Source organism: Solanum stenotomum, unplaced genomic scaffold (genome assembly GCF_019186545.1).
Source record: "Solanum stenotomum isolate F172 unplaced genomic scaffold, ASM1918654v1 scaffold15836, whole genome shotgun sequence".
Classification (NCBI taxonomy): domain Eukaryota; kingdom Viridiplantae; phylum Streptophyta; class Magnoliopsida; order Solanales; family Solanaceae; genus Solanum; species Solanum stenotomum.
Genome location: NW_026023753.1, coordinates 2,374 through 22,077, shown reverse-complemented (window position 1 = coordinate 22,077; position 19,704 = coordinate 2,374). Strand labels below are relative to the sequence as shown.

Genomic DNA, 19,704 nt, shown 5'->3' with positions numbered 1-19,704 from the left:
TATTCATCCGGGAGCCACCAAGATGTACCGTGATTTATGGGAATTCTATTGGTGGAATAATATGAAAAAGAATATTGCAGGATTTGTAACCAAATGTCCCAAATGCCAACAAGTTAAGGTTGAGCATCAAAGGCCAAGAGGCTTTATGCAAGATATACCAATTCCCACTTGGAAATGGGAAGAGGTGAATATGGATTTTATTGTGGGTTTGCCTTGTACCCGAAGGCAACATGATTCTATTTGGGTCATTGTAGCTAGAAGACAAAATCAACCCACTTTATTCCTATCAAGGTTTATCATTTGGTGGAAGACTATGTCAATCTGTATATAAGGGAGATAGTGAAGTTACATGGAGTTCCTTCACCTATCATTTCGGATCGGGGTAATCAATTTACTTGACGCTTTTGGAAGTCATTCCATAAAGGGATTGGTACTCAGGTGAAGCTTAGCACAAATTTCCACCCCCAAATGGATGGTCAAGCGGAACGCACCATTCAGACCTTGCAGGACATGTTGAGGGCATGTGTGATAGATTTTAAAGGAAATTGGGATGACCACTTACCATTGATAGAGTTTGCCTACAATAATAGTTATCATTCTAGTATTGGTATGGTCCCCTTTTAAGCCTTGTATAGTAGGAGATGTAGGTCCTCAGTTGGTTAGTTTGAGGTAGGTGAAATTGCTCTTATTGGTCCCCAATCGGATTGTGAAGCTATTGAGAAGGTTCAGTTCCTTAGAGAGAGATTGACAACGGCTCAAAGTAGACAAAAATCTTATGCCGATGTGAGAAGGAGGGATATAGAATTTGAAGTTAATGATTGGGTCTATTTGAAAATCTCACCCATGAAGGGTGTGATGAGGTTTGGAAAGAAAGGGAAACTTAGTCCCCTATATGTAGGCCCATATCAAATTTTGAAGTGTATTAGGAGAGTTGCCTATGAGTTGGATTTGCCAAAGGAGTTGGCCCCGGTTCATTCAGTATTTCATCTTTCCTTGCTTAAAAAGTGTATTGGGGATCCAATGTCCATTATTCCCCTAGAAGGGTTGGGAGTTGATGAAAGCCTTTCCTATGAAGATGTTCTGGTAGAGATCCTAGATCAGCAAGTCAAGAGATTGAGAAGCAAGGAAGTAGCTTTCGTGAAGGTTTTGTGGAGAAATCATTTAGTTGAGAGTGCTACTTGGAAGGTCGAGGAAGATATGAAGTCCCAATATCCTCATCTCTTTCCTTCTACCCCTATTCAAGTTTGACATAATTAGTTCCTCTTGAGTTTTAGTGTTTTGGAAGTCAGGTGTGTTATATGAGTTTTTCCATGATTTCCTTATGTTATGCATATTCCTTATGAAATTCATGATTTAGTAAGAAAGTGAGTTTTCATGATTTATGTTATTCATGTTGTTGTGCATTTGGTATGAGTTGCCTATTAGACTTCATAAGATGTGTTGATGAACATGCTTTAGTATGCTTTTGAGAGTAATTGCATATTGGCTCCATGATGTTGTATTGAGCATTATTTAGGCTGGAGAAGGCAATTCCTCCTATGAATATGAGAAATATTGAGTTCCCTACATTTTGGGTTGTTAGATGTAGTTCCTAGTTACTTGTATTACATTGACTATGTTTTGAGAAGGAGTTAATGTTTCCTCCTTTGAATTGTGCATTATTTTGATGTTTCATGCATGATGGGCTGGTAGTCTTTAGTCTTTAATTCTGTTAGGTGTCTAGATCGTCATTTGATGATGAATGTTCCCAAGGTGGATATACTGTAACATTTCGAAAATATGTAGACTAAGGGTTAGAGTCGTAAATAACTCCCAGTACTAAATATATATGTTTTTGGGTTAATACGTCAAGATACGACCTCCAAGGATCAACCATGGGTCCTTGAGGAGAACCCTAGAATTGCCCAAAACCAGCACCACCAACGAGACCACCCACGCTACGTGGATGGACCCATGCACTGTAGGTGGGCAGTGTGGGTGAGGTCTCCTTGGAATATACCTAAGGCAGTAGCCACGGGTAGGACCCATGTCTCGTGGATGGGTCCATGCCACATGGCTTGGTTCCGTAGGTCAAGCCCCCCATTTCAAGCCCCAAACCCCAAACCACGATTCACCAGCACGAGTTGTGGGTCCAACCACGATCCGTTGATGGTGATCGTGGGTGAGGGTTGGAAACTGCCTTTTGGTAGTTAAGTGGAGGGGTGTTTTGGGGTTTTCCTTTTTAATTAACGATTAAGTGGTGTCGTTTTGAACTAAAATAAATTAACTATATAAAGTATTTTATACACCTAAAGTAACTCATCCAAATCATAATTCCTAAATCCCCAAATCACAAACCAGAACCCTTTTCAAAATATTCTCTCTAGAACTCAAAATAAGAGGGAGATAAAGGATCCATCTTTTCTCCTCAATTCTGTGGAGTTTGGGTTCCCAAAGTATGTATCTCAGGAGATGGAAATCTTCTACCTTAGTTGAGTCCGGGTTTCTAGAAGCAATCTCTTTATCCCATAAACTGTATGCCCATATATGTCTTTAGCTAGTGGATCCACCTAAGCTAAGTGTTTGGTTCTACCTTAGGCAAGTAGGACAACCCCTTTTCACTATGGCGTAGACAAGGGATTCCATGCTTAAACTGACATGGTCTATGTCGGTTAAGGCTAATCTCATTATGATAGTATGAACAAGAATATGAGGTATGAACTATAGTTAATCAAGAAGCTTTTTCTAATATGGGTAGGATTATGGGATCTTATTCATGCATTTCACAAGGATGCTTTAAGGGCATTTATGGTATGTTTCCATTATGATATGATGACTTATATGCTGAATATGCTTATGAGTCATGCTTTTGCATTAATCTTTATGATGAATCTTAAACTTGGTAAAGTGAATGCTTTTCAACTAAATGTTCCCTTTTAGCATGATTTCAAGGATTTTTATGCATGACTATCATACTTAGTGCATTCTTGTACTAACCCATATTTTCTACATTTTTTCTATAAGTGTTGGGTCCAGTGTTTGAAGTGATCTTCCTTCTTGGTCAAAGCTTGGATCGACTATTCTCCTTTCTTGTGGTGAGTCCTCACCAATTCAAGGATGAGTGATATCTTGTAATTCCTTTCTTTTGTTGTACTAGACTTTCGAATTTTTGTTGTAAGGGCTATGACCCTATTTGATACTCGATTGTAATAGAGGGCTACTTGAGACAAGTTAGACTTCTGCTTTGCTTTTATGAAACTTTTGGACTTACATGCATTTTTACTCTTATTATTCTAATTCTTTATGTTATGATATGCTAAGTGGCTTACATGGTTATTTTAGAGGTTCTATGTGCCATGTTACTTCTAGGGTGTACCCCTGGGTCGTGACACTAAATCTCTCTATTTCAAAAGGTAGAATTCCCCAATTGAGTTAGGGTTTTCATCAATTATCATGGGTTCTCTTTATTATTGATTTTAATGATTTTATTATGATCTATTATACATGAATTGATGATACATGATGATTTTATGATGATTTCCCCTTGAACCCATGTAATCCTCATGTTTTCAAGCTATGAATCATATGATGTAGGATTTTGATCTTGAAGGAAGAGTTTTATGAAATTAAGCATGTATTGCAAGCTTATATGTATTATGATGAAATCCATATCTAGCCTATGTTCTATAAGAGTTGATGATTGAAAGTGGGTTTGGACCTCAAGAGGTAAATAATGGACTTATGCATGGTTTTATGAAATCTATACAAATGTTTTAAGGGTGCTTTGAGAGTAAAGTACCAATTATGATGATGTTGTGTGGTGAAAGGGTATTCTCACTAAACACATAACTAGCATGATTTGAAAGGTTTTCTCTCATAGAAATGATTCTTAGGTTTAAAGGCTTTCTCACCTAAATGAATAAAAAACAATGAGATATATTGATGAACCTAGCTTGAATTGGTTGTCCAAGGGAACCTATTCATGAGTAATAAAGTCAATTAAGAAATGACTATTTCGTGAGAATTTATGCTTATCACGGAGTGGATATTTACAGTGAGATGGAAGTTGTCCCTTAGTAGAGGCCGGGTTTCCAAAGTAATCTCATAAGATAGAAGCTCCCCCGTAGTAGAGGTGGGGTTTCTAGTAGCAATCTCCTTATTCCATAACTATGTGCCCCCGTAGGTTGATTGGCTAGTAGATCCACTTCAGCTAGAAGTTTGAGGTTCTATCATCGGCAAGTAGGATACCCATTTTCGGTGTGGGGTAGACACTGGATCCATGTCATAGCTCACATGCTCTCTATGTCAGTTAAGGATAATTTCCCCAACAAGTAATAATGAACTAAGGTTACTTCAAGAAGTGTCGTATATGAGTTCAAAGATTTTATAGATGAAGTTAGCTTGCGTTGACCATGATTTAAGACTTATGTTTTATAACTCTTTTGTATGATGTTTAACTTGGTCAATTGTATGTCATAAAATGAAATGTCCCTTTTTAGAATGATTAAAATGTTTTTATGCATGGCAATCATAATTGGTACATTGATTTATACTAACGCATACTCTTGCCTACATTTTTCTCTAATGTCTAGTATGATATTCAGGGTGCTCAGTTTCGTGGCTAGTTTGTGATTTAATTAATTCTCGAGCATTGGTGAGTCCTCCTACTTCAAGGACAAACTTTGTTGTTTTTGTTTCTTTCATGTATTTCTTTTTTGGACATGATGTATGGGACATGCCTGATTTCATTCTATTGTATTAGATGGCTATGATGAGACAAGAGTTTAGACTTCCACTTTTCATTTTACAAAAATGAATTGGACTTGGACTATTGTATTACTCTTATTGTTCAATTTCTTATGTTATGAGGACTAAATGGCTTGTATGGTGTCCTTCGTGGTTCTTTACGCTATGTTACATCTAGGGGGTACCCCTGGGTCTTGACATTTGTTCATGAGTGTGAAGTGTGCCACATTTATGAATAAAAGACTACAAGATGTGTTGGAAACTTCACTTCTTCATTACTCTAAGTCGTATGATAGAGTTTAACTCTATAAGGTCTCTTTCCTAATCCTTACCCGATGGTCTATAGGATATTACTACTCGAAGAACTTTTTCTAGAAGGACCGAGGGAGAAGTGATTGATCAAGGAGCTCCTCCTCATGCTCCTCAAGCTCCGGTCGACCCTTTGGCCGAGAAAGTGACTAATGCGTAGTTTAGGACTACTATTCAAGTGTTGGATCAAGTCTTGATGGCCCAAGACAATAGGGAGGTTTTGAACCCCATGAACCCAAATGTGGGTACGACGGGATCTAGAGTGAGGGACTTCACTAGGATGAATCCTTCAGAATTCTATGGTTCTAAGGTTGAGGAAGATGCTCAAGAGTTCATTGATGAGGTTTACAAGATTTTGTCTATTATGGGAGTGACTTCGGTGGAAAAGGCGAAATTGGCCACTTATCAACTTAATGGGGTTTCTCAAATTTGGATCAACCAATGGAATGAAATAAGACCGGTAGATGCGGGTCCCCTAGAATGGGAAAGGTTCAAGTTCACTTTTCGTGATAGATTCTTTCATCTTGAGATGAGAGAGGCAAAAGTGCTTGAGTTCATTTATCTTCGACAAGGAAATATATGTGTGAAAGATTATGCTTTGAGATTTACTGAATTGTCGAAATATGCTCCTTTTATAGTTGTCGACTTTAGGGCAAGGATGAGCAAGTTTGTTTTGGGTGTGTCTAAATTAGTAGTAAAAGAGTGTCGTACGACTATGCTTGTCCACGACATGGATATTCCTCGTCTTTTGACTCATGCCCAACAGATTGAAGAGGAGAAACTTAAGGAAAGATCTAGGGAGAATAAGAGGTCTAGAACCGGTGATGGTAATTTCACTTGTGCTAGGTCAGATAGACATGGTGGTCCTAAGTATCGACGAAGGATTTTCGAGAAAGGTTCTTCAAATATTCCTAAGATCAACGAAGAGAGGGTGTCTAACGATAAAATCCAAAGAGGTGGTAATGGGCCTTCTTTGTCTAATTGTGTGTCGAAGAAACCATATAGGTAAATGTTTAGCGGGTTCCAATGGTTGTTTTGGTTGTGGTAAGAAGGATCACAAGAAAAGGGATTGTCTTTGAGTTGCTAAGAATGAGGAAGATAGTCTTCATAGGGATCAACCCTATCCTTCATCAGGTCCAACTGGTTCGAGTGCTAGTGTTCAAAAGAAAAATAGGTTCTATGCACTTCAGACTCATGGTGAACAAGAGGGTTCTCCCAATATGGTTACCAATATGTTGAAAGTCTTTCAACTTAATGTTTATGCTTTACTTGATCCCGGTGCTTCTTTGTCTTTTGTGACGCCATATGTGGCTATGAGATTTTATGTGCTCCCTGATGTGTTGTTAGATCCTTTTTCTATCTCTACACATGTTGCTGATTCTATTGTTGCTAAGAGGGTCTATAGAAAGTGTCTTGTTTCCCTATCCCATAGAGTTACTCTTGTTGATTTGGTAGAGCTTGATATGCTAGATTTTGATGGTATTCTAGGTATGGATTGGTTGCACTCCTGTTATGCGTCTATTGATCGGAGAACCCGTGTAGTCAGATTTAAATTTCCAAATGAGCCTATCCTAGACTGGAAGGGGGGAAATTCTATGCCTATAAGTCAGTTTATCTCTTGTCTTAAAGCTATGAGGATGATTTCTAAGGGTTGTATGTACCATCTAGTTAGGTGAGCGATATGGATTCCGAAAACCCTACTCTTGACTTTGTCCCTGTTTTTAATGAGTATCTAGAAGTGTTCTCAGATGATCTACCCGGTATTCCTCCAGAAAGGGAAATAGATTTTGGTATTGACTTTCTTCTAATTACACAGCCTATTTCTATTCCTCATTATAAAATGGGTCTCGTAGAACTTAAAGAATTAAACAAACAATTGAAAGATTCATTGGATAAGGGTTTCATCTGACCGAGTATCTCTCCATGGACTGCTCAAGTTTAGTTTGTTAAGAAGAAAGAGTGTTCACTTCGAATGTGTATTGACTATCGGCAATTTAATCAGATGACCATTAAGAATAAGTATCCTCTTCCAAGAATAGATGATTTACTTGACCAACTCCATGAAGTGAGATACTCACCTAAGATTGACCTTCGATCGGGTTATCAACAATTGAGGGTGAAAGAAGACGATATTTGAAAAATGGCTTTTAGAACCTGGTATGGTCATTATTAGTTTTTGGTGATGTCATTTTGTTTGACTAATGCTCCGGCGCATTTATGGATTTGATGAATATGGTGTTTAGACAATACTTTGATATGTTTGTAATTGTGTTCATTGATGATATATTGATTTATTCGAGAAGAGTGGATGACCACACAAATCATTTAAGGATTGTGTTGCAAATTCTCAAGGACCAACGACTCTTTGCAAAGTTTAGCAAGTGTGAGTTTTGGCTAAGGTCTATAACTTTTCTTGGCCATATTGTATCAAGTAAGGGTATTAAGGTAGATCCTAAGAAAATGGATGCAGTCAAGAGTTGGCCTAGACCTTTATCCCCTTTGGACATTAGAAGTTTCTTGGGTTTAGCTGGTTATTACAGAAGGTTTGTTGAGGGGTTTTCTTCTATTGTCTCTCTATTGACAACTTTGACTCAAAAGAAATCCAAGTTCATATGGTGTGAATTATGTGAAAAGAGTTTTCAAGAATTGAAAGATAGACTTACTTCTGCTTCGGTGTTGACTTTACCAGAAGAGATGGAAAGTGTTGTTGTTTATTGTGATGCCTCATGAATTGGGTTAGGATGTGTGCTTATGCAAAATGGAAAATTTATTTCCTATGCCTCAAGGCAACTTAAGATTCATGAGAAGAATTATCCTACCCACAATCTTGAATTAAGGGCGGTAGTTTTGCCTTAAAGATTTTGAGGCATTATTTGTATGGTGTTCATGTAGATGTGTTCACCGACCGTAAGAGCCTACAATAGGTGTATAAACAAAAGGACCTAAATCTTCTCCAAAGAAAGTGGCTTGAGTTACTTAAGGATTATGATATGAGTGTTCTCTATCACCCTGTTAAGGCGAATGTAGTAGCGGATGCTCTTAGCCTGCTATCCATGGGTAGTGTTGCAATATAGAAGAAGAAAAAAAGAATTGGTACTAAATGTTCATATATTGGCTTGAATGGGTGTTCGGTTGATAGACTCTACTAAGGGTGGTGTTAGGGTTCATAATGATTCAAAATCGTCTTTTCTGACAGATGTGAAAGCTAAGAAATGTCTTGATCCGACATTAGTAGAATTGAAAGAAATGGTACTTAGAAAGTGCATTTAGGCTTAGATATCAAGGTCATTTGTGTGTTCCGAATGTCGATGAATTGAGGGATCAAATTGTGTCAGAAGCCCATAGTTCTCGATATTCTATTCACCCGAGAGCCACCAAGATGTACCGTGATTTGCGGGAGGCCTATTTTTGGAATCGGATGAAGAAGGATATTATGGGATTCGTAGCTAAGTGTCTGAATTGCCAACAAGTGAAAGTTGTGTATAAAAAACCGGGAGTTTTATCTCAAGATATTAGTATTCCTACTTGGAAGTGGGATGTTTTGAATATGGACTTCATAGTTGGTTTTCCTCACACTCGACGATAACATGATTCTATTTGGGTTATAGTAGACCGAATGACGAAATTGGCCCATTTTAATTCCATCAAAGTTTCTTACTCGGTGGAAGACTATGGTAAGTTTTATTTGATGGAAATGGTAAGGTTTCATGGAGTGTCCTTGTCGATTATCTCGGATAGAGGTACTTAGTTTAATTCTAAGTTTTATAAGTCTTTCCAAAAGGGTTTTGACACTAAAGTTAAGCTTAACACAAATTTTCATCCACAAACCGATGGGCTAGAAGACCGAACTATCCAAACTTTGGAAGATATGTTGAGAGCATGTGTCATCGATTTCAAGGGAAATTGAGATGATCATTTGCCATTGATTAAGTTTGCTTATAATAATAGTTATCACTCTAGTAGTGGTATGGCTCCATTTGAGGCTCTTTATGGTAGGAGGTGTAGATCTCATATAGGTTGGTTTGAGGTTAATGAGGTTGCCTTGATAGGGCCCCAGTTAGATCATGAGGCTATGGAGAAAGTCCGACTAATTAGAGAAAGGTTGAGAACAGCCCAAAGTCAAAAAAAGTCCTATGACGATGTTAGAAGAAGAGATCTTGAGTTTAATATTTATGATTGGGTTTACTTCAAAATCTCACCAATGAAAGGTGTGATGAGATTTGGGAATAAAGGAAAGCTTAGTCCCCGTTATGTAGGCCCATATCAGATTTTGAGGCGTGTTGGTAAAGTTGTTTATGAGCTTGATTTTCTTAATCATTTCGCATCCGTGCATCTGGTTTTCCCTGTCTCTATGTTGAAAAAGTGTGTTGGAGATCCGACATCTATAGTTCTCTTAGACGGTTTTGGAGTTTATGAAAATCTTTCTTATGAGGAAATTCCGACTGAGATTTTAGATCGAAAAGTTAAGAAATTGAGAAACAAGGAAGTTGCTTCGAAGAAAGTATTATGGAGGAATCATTTAGTTGAGGGTTCTACTTGGGAGTCCGAGGCTGATATGATGTCCCGATATTCTTATCTTTTTCCTTCTACTCCTACTCTAGCTTGAGGTAATGAATTCCGCATGGTTTGTTCTTTGTTTTGGGTGTCATGTTTTGAGATATTCCCATGATTTCCTTATGTCATGAATGTTCATGAAAAACTTGTGTTTTGAAAGAAAATGAGTTTACATGATTGATTTTCCTCATGTTGTTGTACATTTAGTGCCTATAGACTTCATGAGATGAATTGTTGAACAGGCTTTAGCTATGCTTTCGAGAATAAGTTGCATATAGGCTCCATGAGACTGTGTTGAGCATGCTTTTAGCTAGGAGATGGTAGTTCCTCCTTCAGAATGAGAAATTTAGAAATTTCATCCATATTGGGTTGCTAGGTCTAGTTCCTACCTTGCGTATAGTGCATTGAGTATGTTTAGCTTGGAGTCAATGTTTCCTCTTTGAGTTGTGCATTTAGATGAGATTGCATGTATGATAGGCTGCTAGTATTGAGTCTTTTCTTTCATAAGGTGTCTAGAATTCCATTCGAGGACGAATGTTCCCAATGGGGAGATAATGTAATACCTCAGAACCTAGTAGGCTATGCTAGGGCTAAGGGAGAGGGCAAGAATCAAGCAAGTGAGCTTGGGCAACCTTCACCAAGTTGTGCTCATCTCCCACGACCACCATGACGCCTCGTGGTGGGGACCTTGGGTCGTAGTGAGGGGTGTGGTGAGCGAGGCAGTAACTAGCCTAAACTTCCCAAAACTCAAGACTCTCTCACGAGCCACTTGACACCTAGTGATGGCCACCACGAGTCGTGGATGAGGTCGTGGTCATGAGTTAGGTTTTAGGTGTTGAGTGGTGGCAATGCTTAGCCACTGGTCAAGGACCACGGGCAACACTACGGGGCGTGAAGTCCTTGACGAGCCGTGATGCCACTCGTGAAAGTTGTTCGATAGTTCTAGTTAAGGGGTTTTTGGGTCTTTTCCCATTTTAATTAAATTAATACTATGTTGTTTTACCCAAGCCTAAGACCCCTATATAATTAAGTGATTTTAACCCCAAAACTCACCCATTCAAGTCATTATTTCCAAACCCAAAAGAAATCCCAAGTTCTTCCTTTCAAATATTTCTCTCTCTAGAACTTGAAGAAGAAGAAGAAAGAGGTCAAGCTAGGATCAAGGTCAAGTCTCCATTCCTCAAGCAATTGTGGTCTTTGATATCAAGGTATGATGCTATTTCATCCATGGAGCCCCCAAGATTCCCAAATTGAAAAGTAGAAATTCCCCAATTTGAGTTCGGGTTTTCTTCTAATGTTGTGGGTCTTAATGAATGTTGATCCAATTGAGTGGATTATGGTTGTTTATGATTGAATTGATAGGATTACATATTTTTAGGATGAATTCACATGTACCCATGCTTAACCCATGTTTCTAGGTTGAAATTGATGTAAATGGGTTTGATGCCATGAAAGGAGAATTTCTAGGTTTAGATGTATTCTTTTAGGATTGATGAGATACATTAGAATTGCTTTGACATTGAAGCATATATGATAATTATTATATACATTGCTTTGAGAGTGAAGCATATATGATGATTATGAGATGTAGTTCTTTGACAGTAAAGCTTATGATATGAATTGTTGATTATTGATATAATTCTTGTAGAAGGAATAGTTCCCACATAATTTTCTTCAGTATGAATGTGAAAGGATTTCTCACATTGAATGATTCTAGGTTGAAAGGATTGCTCACCTAAAATGCTAAGAAATAAATTAAGCAAGAGGTGATTACCCATTACCTCTAATTAAGAAGGATTTGAGGCGATTTCCCATATTCCTTAAAGGAGAGTAAGAGGCGACTACCATTATTCCCTAATGTTGTACATCGATGCAAATACCCATGATCTCTTATATTGAAAGATGTGGAGGCGAGTGCCAATATCTTATATTGAAAGATGTGGAGGCCAGTACCCATATCTTATAATGAAAGGACATGGAGGTGAGTACCCATGACTCCTTAAAGAATGATGTGGAGGCGAGTACCCGTGTCATTGATGTTGGGAATGGAGGCGAGTACCTATGATCCCATAAGATGGACATGAAGGCGAGTGCCCATGACCATATATGTAAGGCAAGAGGTGACTACCCATTAGCCTTTATAGGAAGGCAAGGAGGTGATTCCCCATGTCTATAAAAGATAAGCTAAAGATGAGAATGATAGGTGATGGGATTGGATGATTGCTAAGGTTACCTTCTATGATGAGTAAGACTACTGGAGGATTACCCATGTCTTGGCTAAGTATGCTTTGAGGTTACTTTAAGAAGTATTCCTTATAGCATGAATTGATCTATATGTGCATTGATTATGCTTTATGACATATATTATATAACTCATATGGTTATGTTGATGTTTATGCAAGCTATCATATTTAGTACATTCTTGTAGTAACGCATACTCTTGCCTATATTTCTTATTCAAATGTAGGGTCCACCGTTCCCGACTCTCATCCCCATGGCTAGGATCTTAGTAAAGGCGAGACTTGAATATTGGTGAGTCCTCACAGAATTCGAGGATTTGGCCACCATTTTCGTATGTTCCTTTGATTTCATGTTTTGAACATTATTGGATGGGTTGAGTCCTAATGACTCTTTGTATTAGATGGTTGTGAGACAATTGTATGAGACGTCCACTTCGTTATATAAAACTTTGATTGTGTTGAAAATATTTCACAATTTTACTGATTTTCTATTATGTTGACTATGAAAGCTAAATCACTTATATGAGGCCTCTCAGGGTCTTGTATGCCATGTTAGGTCTAGGGTGTACCCATGGGTCGTGAAACTTACTCATTTACTCAAGACTTAGTTCAAGTCTATAGTTGATACACTCAAATTACACCTCCCTAAAGAAGTATAAGCTATCGTTATCAAGTAAAAGAACCCAACTTGTAGGTTGGGGTCGATCCCATTAGGAATATGGTTTAGACTTAACTTTAACTCACTATTATATCCGTTTAGTCAACTTATTTCTGAGGAAAGTACACAGGGGGGATTTTGTAAATAAGTAACAGTTTAGAATGCTTAAGTAAAAAGTAAACACAATTCACACTTTGGTTTATCAATAAGAGAAAGAAACTAGAGTATGTGTGTTCCCCACAAGCTCTTAATGCGGTAATCCTAATAATAGTAATGCTTTCCTAGTGTTTTACATGCAAAGTTTCTAAGTTAGATATTCCTAAGTGATTTTTCCTCCAAGTAGGGAATTTCACCCACTACAACATTTAAGGCCTAAGGCCACATTAAATTTGCGCAACACTTGTAAATTGTTGTCTAAAATATTTTTGAGTACACTTCTAAAGTGTAGCCTTAGTTTTTAGATTATGGTAACACGAATCTTTACAACACTTGTAAAGCGTGCTCTTTAGTGATATAGGCTACACTTTATAAGCGTTGCCACATCATGATATAATTGGCAATACTTATTTTCATTTATGACTACACTTTTTAAAGTGTACTATTTTTATAATTCTGAAAACAACACTTTAAAGTGTTGCATTATAGAATTCCTAGAAGTTTCACTAAAATATTGTAGTCCCTCCAAAATATTTAAATCTCCCTCCAATTTCTTTATTTCTTATCAGATCCCTCTAATTAATAATTGGACAAAAAATGAACTTGTAAAAGATAATCATTGATAACCCTTCATATCAGTTTAATTATTAATTATAATAAAAAATAATATTCAATAATAAAATAATAAAGTAATATATAAAATTAACAAAGTGAATCAATTTATATTAATAGTAGCAGAAAAATAACTTAGTGGGTGGGCAAAACGTGGTCCTCATTATTAATTCTAGATTAGTGCTAAATTAAATTAAACGTGGTTCAACAGCTGTTAAGTTAGAAAGCCTTTTAACTCTAAAATAAAGTTCTTCTCCAAAGAAGAAATTAAACCCTAAACCCTAGTTCCCTCTCCTCCTCGATCATTTCCGCCCAATAGTTCGCCATTGCAACCTTTTTTTTCGAGTTTTTCAATCGGTAAAGTCGTTGTCTCTCTACTTTGATGGCAGGTGGTGATTTTCCTAATCCTTCTTTGTCTTCGTCTTAAAATTGGAGAAATAGTTCAAAGAATTTCGACATCGTTTGGAGTAATTGGGGAATCTACAGGAGTGTATACGATTTATTTGTGAAGGAGATAGATTAAGGAACTCGACTTATATATGCAAGCCTTCTTGTTGTTCATCACTCTCACCCTATTGGTATTCCAAAATCACAATTTATATTACTATCTTTCACAATTTATATTACTATCTTTTCATTTTGTATGTTTTGAATGTTAGATGCAATTTTAGCTGTAAATAACCTTCACATTTAAACTTTGTGTTCATTTAAATAGTTCAGATGTTCTGGAGTGGTGTTGTAGATTGAGTTTTGAAATAGTACTAATTGCCCGATGTTCTTGGCTACCGGGATTTTATTTGGGCAACTATCTATTTTTCTTTTTGTTGGATTACATCCACTTGTGTTGAATATCATGAGGTATAGAGAATTGCTAGTTTTAGAACCTCAAGTTTTCCTCAAAAGACGAATTATCATGTACTGGAATGAAAAATACTCAGATATAGCTAATTTAGCTATCTTTGGGTGGAGCTTTAGCTTTCTAGTGGATGTTCTGTTTGATTCTAATAGTTGCTAATGTTTGAATATTGTGCTATTGCAGGAGAATTCCATCGACATTGGAAAATTTATCAAAATTAGATCAACTAATCAGAAATGAATATGGGACTTCTATTGCACACATGAAATTATTGAATTCGGTAATTCATCTATGTGATTACGTTTCATATGTAGAACATATACTATGGTCAAATAGATAAAAGAAAATTCTCTTCACTAATTAGAAGGTGGAAGGAAAAGAATGTCAACAAAGTTTGTTTATAGTTTTCGTCAATGCAGTGCTAAAACTAAATAGTCGGTGCTTCGTGTAATCTAACACTATTCAAGAAACAAAGGATAGATAGGAACAAAGAGAATTGCTTAGTAACAAGCAAATAGTAAATGATGGAACAAGTCAAAACATTTGATGGATGTTATTTTGTAAGCTCACTGCTAGCCCCCTGAGATGGGCAATAAAAAATGTACTTGTGCATAAAGCTTGACAGTTTTGATAATAGTGTCATAGACTTACTGTTAGGAAACAAAAAGCAGCATAATCGATTCCACTGTAATATATGGTATCACATTTGTTTGCGCATATGTTAGCTATTCCGCCAATCAGTTACATCTCTTCACTGGTACCGGATAACTCTGCTCATTGAGGATGGATTAGGAAGATGGGAAGAAGTCACCTAACTATTTTGCATCACTAAAACGCAGACCATGCGACACCACTGACAGCTTTGGCATATGAACATTTTAACTTACTAAATAAGTTTCTCTAGTTTAGCAAATTTGAGTTGGGTTGAGTATACTTTGATTCACACTGGTCCTGAACCAAAATGCTATTGCTCAGGTTAATTAGGAAGAATTAGCTAACCCTGTTTGGTTTAACCAAGTTAATCCAGCTCGACTCAATCTAGTCAAGGCCTCAAGGTGCTGTGTCGTACATTTTTATTAGTTCTAGTTATCATGAAGAGATAGGTGCATATATCCCAATCATGTATTTTAGCAGGAAATAAATACAATGATGATGGAATGCAGATCGAAAATAAATTTGTTCTCTCCAGCAAGTTTTCTGTCGAGGGACCTCTTCGGATGAAAGAGGAATATGTTGAAGGGCTATTTGAAACTCCAAAGGTAGATGAGGATATCGTGCCTGAGCAACTAAAGGGTGCTTTGGATCAAGCTGTTAACACTCTCCAACAACTTCCTGTTCCCATCAGAGACACTGTGTCCCGTGGCTTGAAAATTCCTCTTGGTAAGCATTTAATATATCTTTCGGATTTAATCTTTGCTATCAACTAAGGACAAAGTCTGAGCCATTATCTTTTCAACATTACCACTTCATCTCATTTAGTCTGTCCCATTTTCGTCTCGAATTTTGAGTTCTTCATTCACCTGTTAACAGCATCCGTCCAATACACTTGGTTCAAATCAGATTTCTCTTCCTGGTTGATCATTCCCTTTCAGCTAGCTGCATTTCCAATCGAATTTGACGCCCTTAACTTTCCTAAATTTATATTTATGCTACTATTCTAGTCATATCTAATAGTTAGTACTACTTTCTACAGGCGAGGCGTTTCAAAGATTCATTATAATTTCCTACCTTGATGAAGAGATACTGGTAAGTCCTTTTTTGTTAGTTCTATTAGTGGAAAATGCAGCAATCCTTTTATAAATTCCAAAACAGAGCCACAATCATTAGTCTTGCAAAATTAATACTCCCTCGTCCCTCCATTTCATTTTGTCTGTCTGCTTTTGACTAGGCACTAAGTTTAAGAAAGTAAACAAGACTTTTGAACTTGTGGTCTTAAACTAAAGATATGTCGAGTATACCCAAATGATATGCCAATTCTTATGCTAATGCATTGAACCGAAAAGTTCTGGTGTTGGTTGTTTCATGTTTGAAAACAGATAGTTAGGAACACTGCTGGAGAACCCGAGGTCCTAACGCGGTTGGATCCGGTCCCTGATCCAGAACCAATGTTGGATTATGAGAGCTGAGGAGCTCAACTTTCTCCGAAAAAACCCGGTCATTTCTCTCATCACCCTCAGATGCTGTATTTAACATCTACATAATGTTGTTATTACATCTTTTTCACTAAGTATTGTATAGATTGAATGTCAAGATGATGAGCATTGAACGCGATGTTACAAAGATGGTTGTTGTTATAGAGAGATAAAATATAACATAAAAAAGTCGATTCTGAGAAAAGCTTGGTTGTTAACTTGTTATAGTGAAGAATTGTTATAGAGACGTTTGACTGTGTGATCCTCATTTACAATTACTGGAATGGCTATGCCATTTATTTCTACTAAATGATACTCATTAATATCGAAATTAATTTTTATTGTTCATTGAATTAGTATACATCATAGTTGCCAACTTGATCATTAAACCCAACTTAACACTTCATTGTTTGGATAATATAAACTAAAACAAGGTTTAAAATCAAACAACACCCTATAAGTAAACTTCTTGTAAGACTGTGGTACCAATAACGTAAATATTAATATTCCAACTTGCAATAAAACAAATAAAATTCTCCTGAATCGGAAGGTCACATATTCAAACTCTAAAAACAACCTCTTATAGAAACTCACGTATTAACAAGTCCTTGTAGTTCAGTCTTTACTCGAATTTCAAATATAGCAGAAGCTTAATGTACTGAGTTGTCGTTTTTATAAATAACATACGTACCTATTTTGTAAAAATAAAATAAAATGAAAACTACTAACAAGACATTAGAATTTCAATTACGTAACATAATCTCAGCTTTCATCAGTCATAAATAAACAAACAAAAAGTAAAACTCAATTGATTCTTTTTTTTGTTTTTGTTTTTATTTGTTTATCAGTTTGCAATTAAGGTATTCGATGAAATTCTATTTGCCGTTTGCATTGTGAGTATTAAATATTAATCATTATTTATCACTAAGTGAAACTTAATTATGATAGAGCTATCAGAATCCAAACAATCATAATCTAAGACGATTAGATTCAAAAAAAAATATTTTTTACGTTCTTAAATTTTATGTTCAGTTAAATTAACAGTCATAAAATAAACCGGATCGAGTATTATATAAGAAAAGAAATGTGTGAAACTTATAATAGAAGTAATATCATTTTCTAATGTTTATTTTGATGGTTTGCCAAATTGCAGATACTTGTTAATGTAAGATGAGAATTTATATTATATTATATTATATTATATATACTTCAAGAAAGGTCTACATGGAAGAAACAAAACAAACTAGTGATTAAGTAATAAAATGTATCCAAATGGAACAAAAACAACAAGATGTACGGAGTCTTACCCCTACCTTATGAAGACACAAGTAGAGAGATTGTTTTCGATAGACTCTCGACCTATAAAAGTTTTTTATTAAGAATAAAATGAGAAGTATAAAATTAATCGTTTCTAAATTTAAACGTATATCAATTTTTTTTCAAATAAGCTAAAAAAATACGTTACATAAACTGAAATGTAGTGAGTATATATATACTAATACAATAATGTTCTTAATCTTAACATAATTGAAGCTACTTCAACATGATTTAATTATCCAGAAAAGAAGATTGGGAATAATGATCAAGAATTGGATTAACCAATAAGACTAATTAATTAAGTTAAACTCTAAAAAAACAATGAAACAACCAAAAAAAATTAGAAAAATTAAACAAATTAATACCACTCATTAGCCTAACACCAATAAATCAAATTAAATTCCTCTCTCAAGCTAAATCATAGGTCTATAGAAAATCGAACTGTCTCACGAATCATCTCAATCCGTCTATCAAATCAATTTTTTCTGAGCAATTCACGTATCACTTATCTGAATAGCTAGTGGAGATTCTCCATAACCATCCAAATGATGATTAGTAGTATTATTAGTATCCAAAGGGAGTAATGGAATTTGATTAAAATCTTGCATAAAACCATCAAATTCTTGAAATCCACCCAAAAACCCTCCACCATAATTAGCATTTCTCCATATATCTTCTTGTTCTTCACCTTTAATCTTTTCTCTCATAATTAACTCTGATGGATAATTACAATTATATCCACCTTTAATTAATTCCAATTTTGTTGGAACTAATTTCTTAGTACTACTAATTCTTGATCTTTTCTTGATCTCTGATGGCTTCCCTGTGAGTCTTTGAACAAGTTCTCGAAAATTCGCTACGTCTGTTTTGATAATCTCAGGTGCAAATATATGAATTATTCGAATTTTTGGTTTCAATTTGGATATATTTTGTGAATTTTTGTTCAACATATTTAGAGGTGTTGATGGACTTGTTCTTGAAATTTGGTTTTGTTTTTGTGTTATGTTGTACATCATGTTTAGTGTAATTTTTGTGGAGAAAATGAGATATAGAATATGATTGAGATAGAAGGAAGTTATAATAAGGTTATATATAGGGGAATTAATTTTTTTTTAAAATAGAGGATTTTTTTTAATTATTTTTTTTTATGTTAAATTTGTTGGACAATGGAGAAAATTTAAGAAGAAAAACAAGATGTACGTTTGAGGCAAGGATTGGATGAACCCTTTTCTGACGTAGTACAAAGGGAGAGATAGTCAATAAATAATTGAACTAAATGGTCCCCCAATGATTTCTTTTGGTTTGTTTTTCTATTCGATGTTCGGTATTTCGCTTTAGGGTTGATGAATTTGAATTCGTGATGGAGGTAAATGCTCTTTATGAAAGACGATTAAACATGAAACATTTAGTTAAGAGTGAAAGAGTATTTATCATTTTATGACAATCATATTTTTTTGGTTTTTTTTATCGATGTCTAGTACCTGCTTTAAGAAGACTAATTTGGATTCACGTCGAAAAAATCTGCTTTGGGGTGACTAATTTAGATTCACATCGAAAAAAATGCGCTTGAGGGCAATTAATTTGAATTCACATCGAAAAAATTCACTTTGGAGTAAAACATTCTCTAGTAACAGTGACTTCATATTCAAAACTCGAACGTGACATCTATAATTTAGGATGTAGGAGTACGTACCATTTAATTTCATAACCACAACCTTTGGTGGTTCCCAATCCCATGATCATATATTATATGTAAAAACAATGTCTATCAAGGAGAAATCATTACTTAGAATTACAAGATTGACCCTATTCATTTATTAAAATCATATAATTGTATCATATGATGTATATAATTAATGTGATTTTTTCTATGATTAGTATAAAAAACATAGTGGCTAACTTGTTGAAATATCAAGAAATGGCTTCCACCACTAATTGGTAGTTGGCACATGCATGTAGTATTAAAAAACAATTTGTTTTTCTCCCAAATTTGGGGAAATTGACTTTTTTATCATAATATGAAAAAGCAGTTAAGATTAGGTGTTTAAACTTTGGTTTATCTTTTTCAGTAGTTTTTATACAAACAGATAGAAGCATTAATGCTTATCCATAGCACAAAGTTTAACATAATTACATTAATTGATT

General features: G+C 35.6%; 2 protein-coding genes across 2 annotated transcripts; one reads left to right on the top strand and one right to left on the bottom strand.

Annotated features, from left to right (window-relative positions):
• The first annotated feature begins 6,715 nt into the window (after positions 1-6,715).
• Positions 6,716-16,420, top strand: LOC125850292 (probable plastid-lipid-associated protein 13, chloroplastic). Its single transcript, XM_049530144.1, has 7 exons — positions 6,716-6,794; positions 9,291-9,535; positions 13,741-13,832; positions 14,294-14,390; positions 15,274-15,490; positions 15,804-15,856; positions 16,147-16,420. The coding sequence occupies exons 1-7, from the start codon at positions 6,716-6,718 to the stop codon at positions 16,234-16,236; spliced, it is 873 nt and encodes a 290-aa protein (XP_049386101.1). The 3' UTR covers positions 16,237-16,420.
• Positions 16,421-17,995: 1,575 nt separating this feature from the next.
• On the bottom strand, positions 17,996-18,584 carry LOC125850291 (VQ motif-containing protein 25-like). Its single transcript, XM_049530143.1, has one exon. It carries the CDS (start codon positions 18,573-18,575, stop codon positions 18,054-18,056), a length of 522 nt encoding a protein of 173 aa, XP_049386100.1. The 5' UTR covers positions 18,576-18,584; the 3' UTR covers positions 17,996-18,053.
• Between the last annotated feature and the right edge of the window lie 1,120 nt (positions 18,585-19,704).

Coding starts and splice junctions, on each gene's coding strand:
- LOC125850292 (XM_049530144.1), top strand. CDS start 6,716: ATGGATTCCGAAAACCCTACTCTTGACTTTGTCCCTGTTTTTAATGAG. Junction 13,833..14,293: donor TCATCACTCTCACCCTATTG/GTATTCCAAAAT, acceptor GTGCTATTGCAG/GAGAATTCCATCGACATTGG. Junction 14,391..15,273: donor ACATGAAATTATTGAATTCG/GTAATTCATCTA, acceptor GATGGAATGCAG/ATCGAAAATAAATTTGTTCT.
- LOC125850291 (XM_049530143.1), bottom strand. CDS start 18,575: ATGATGTACAACATAACACAAAAACAAAACCAAATTTCAAGAACAAGT.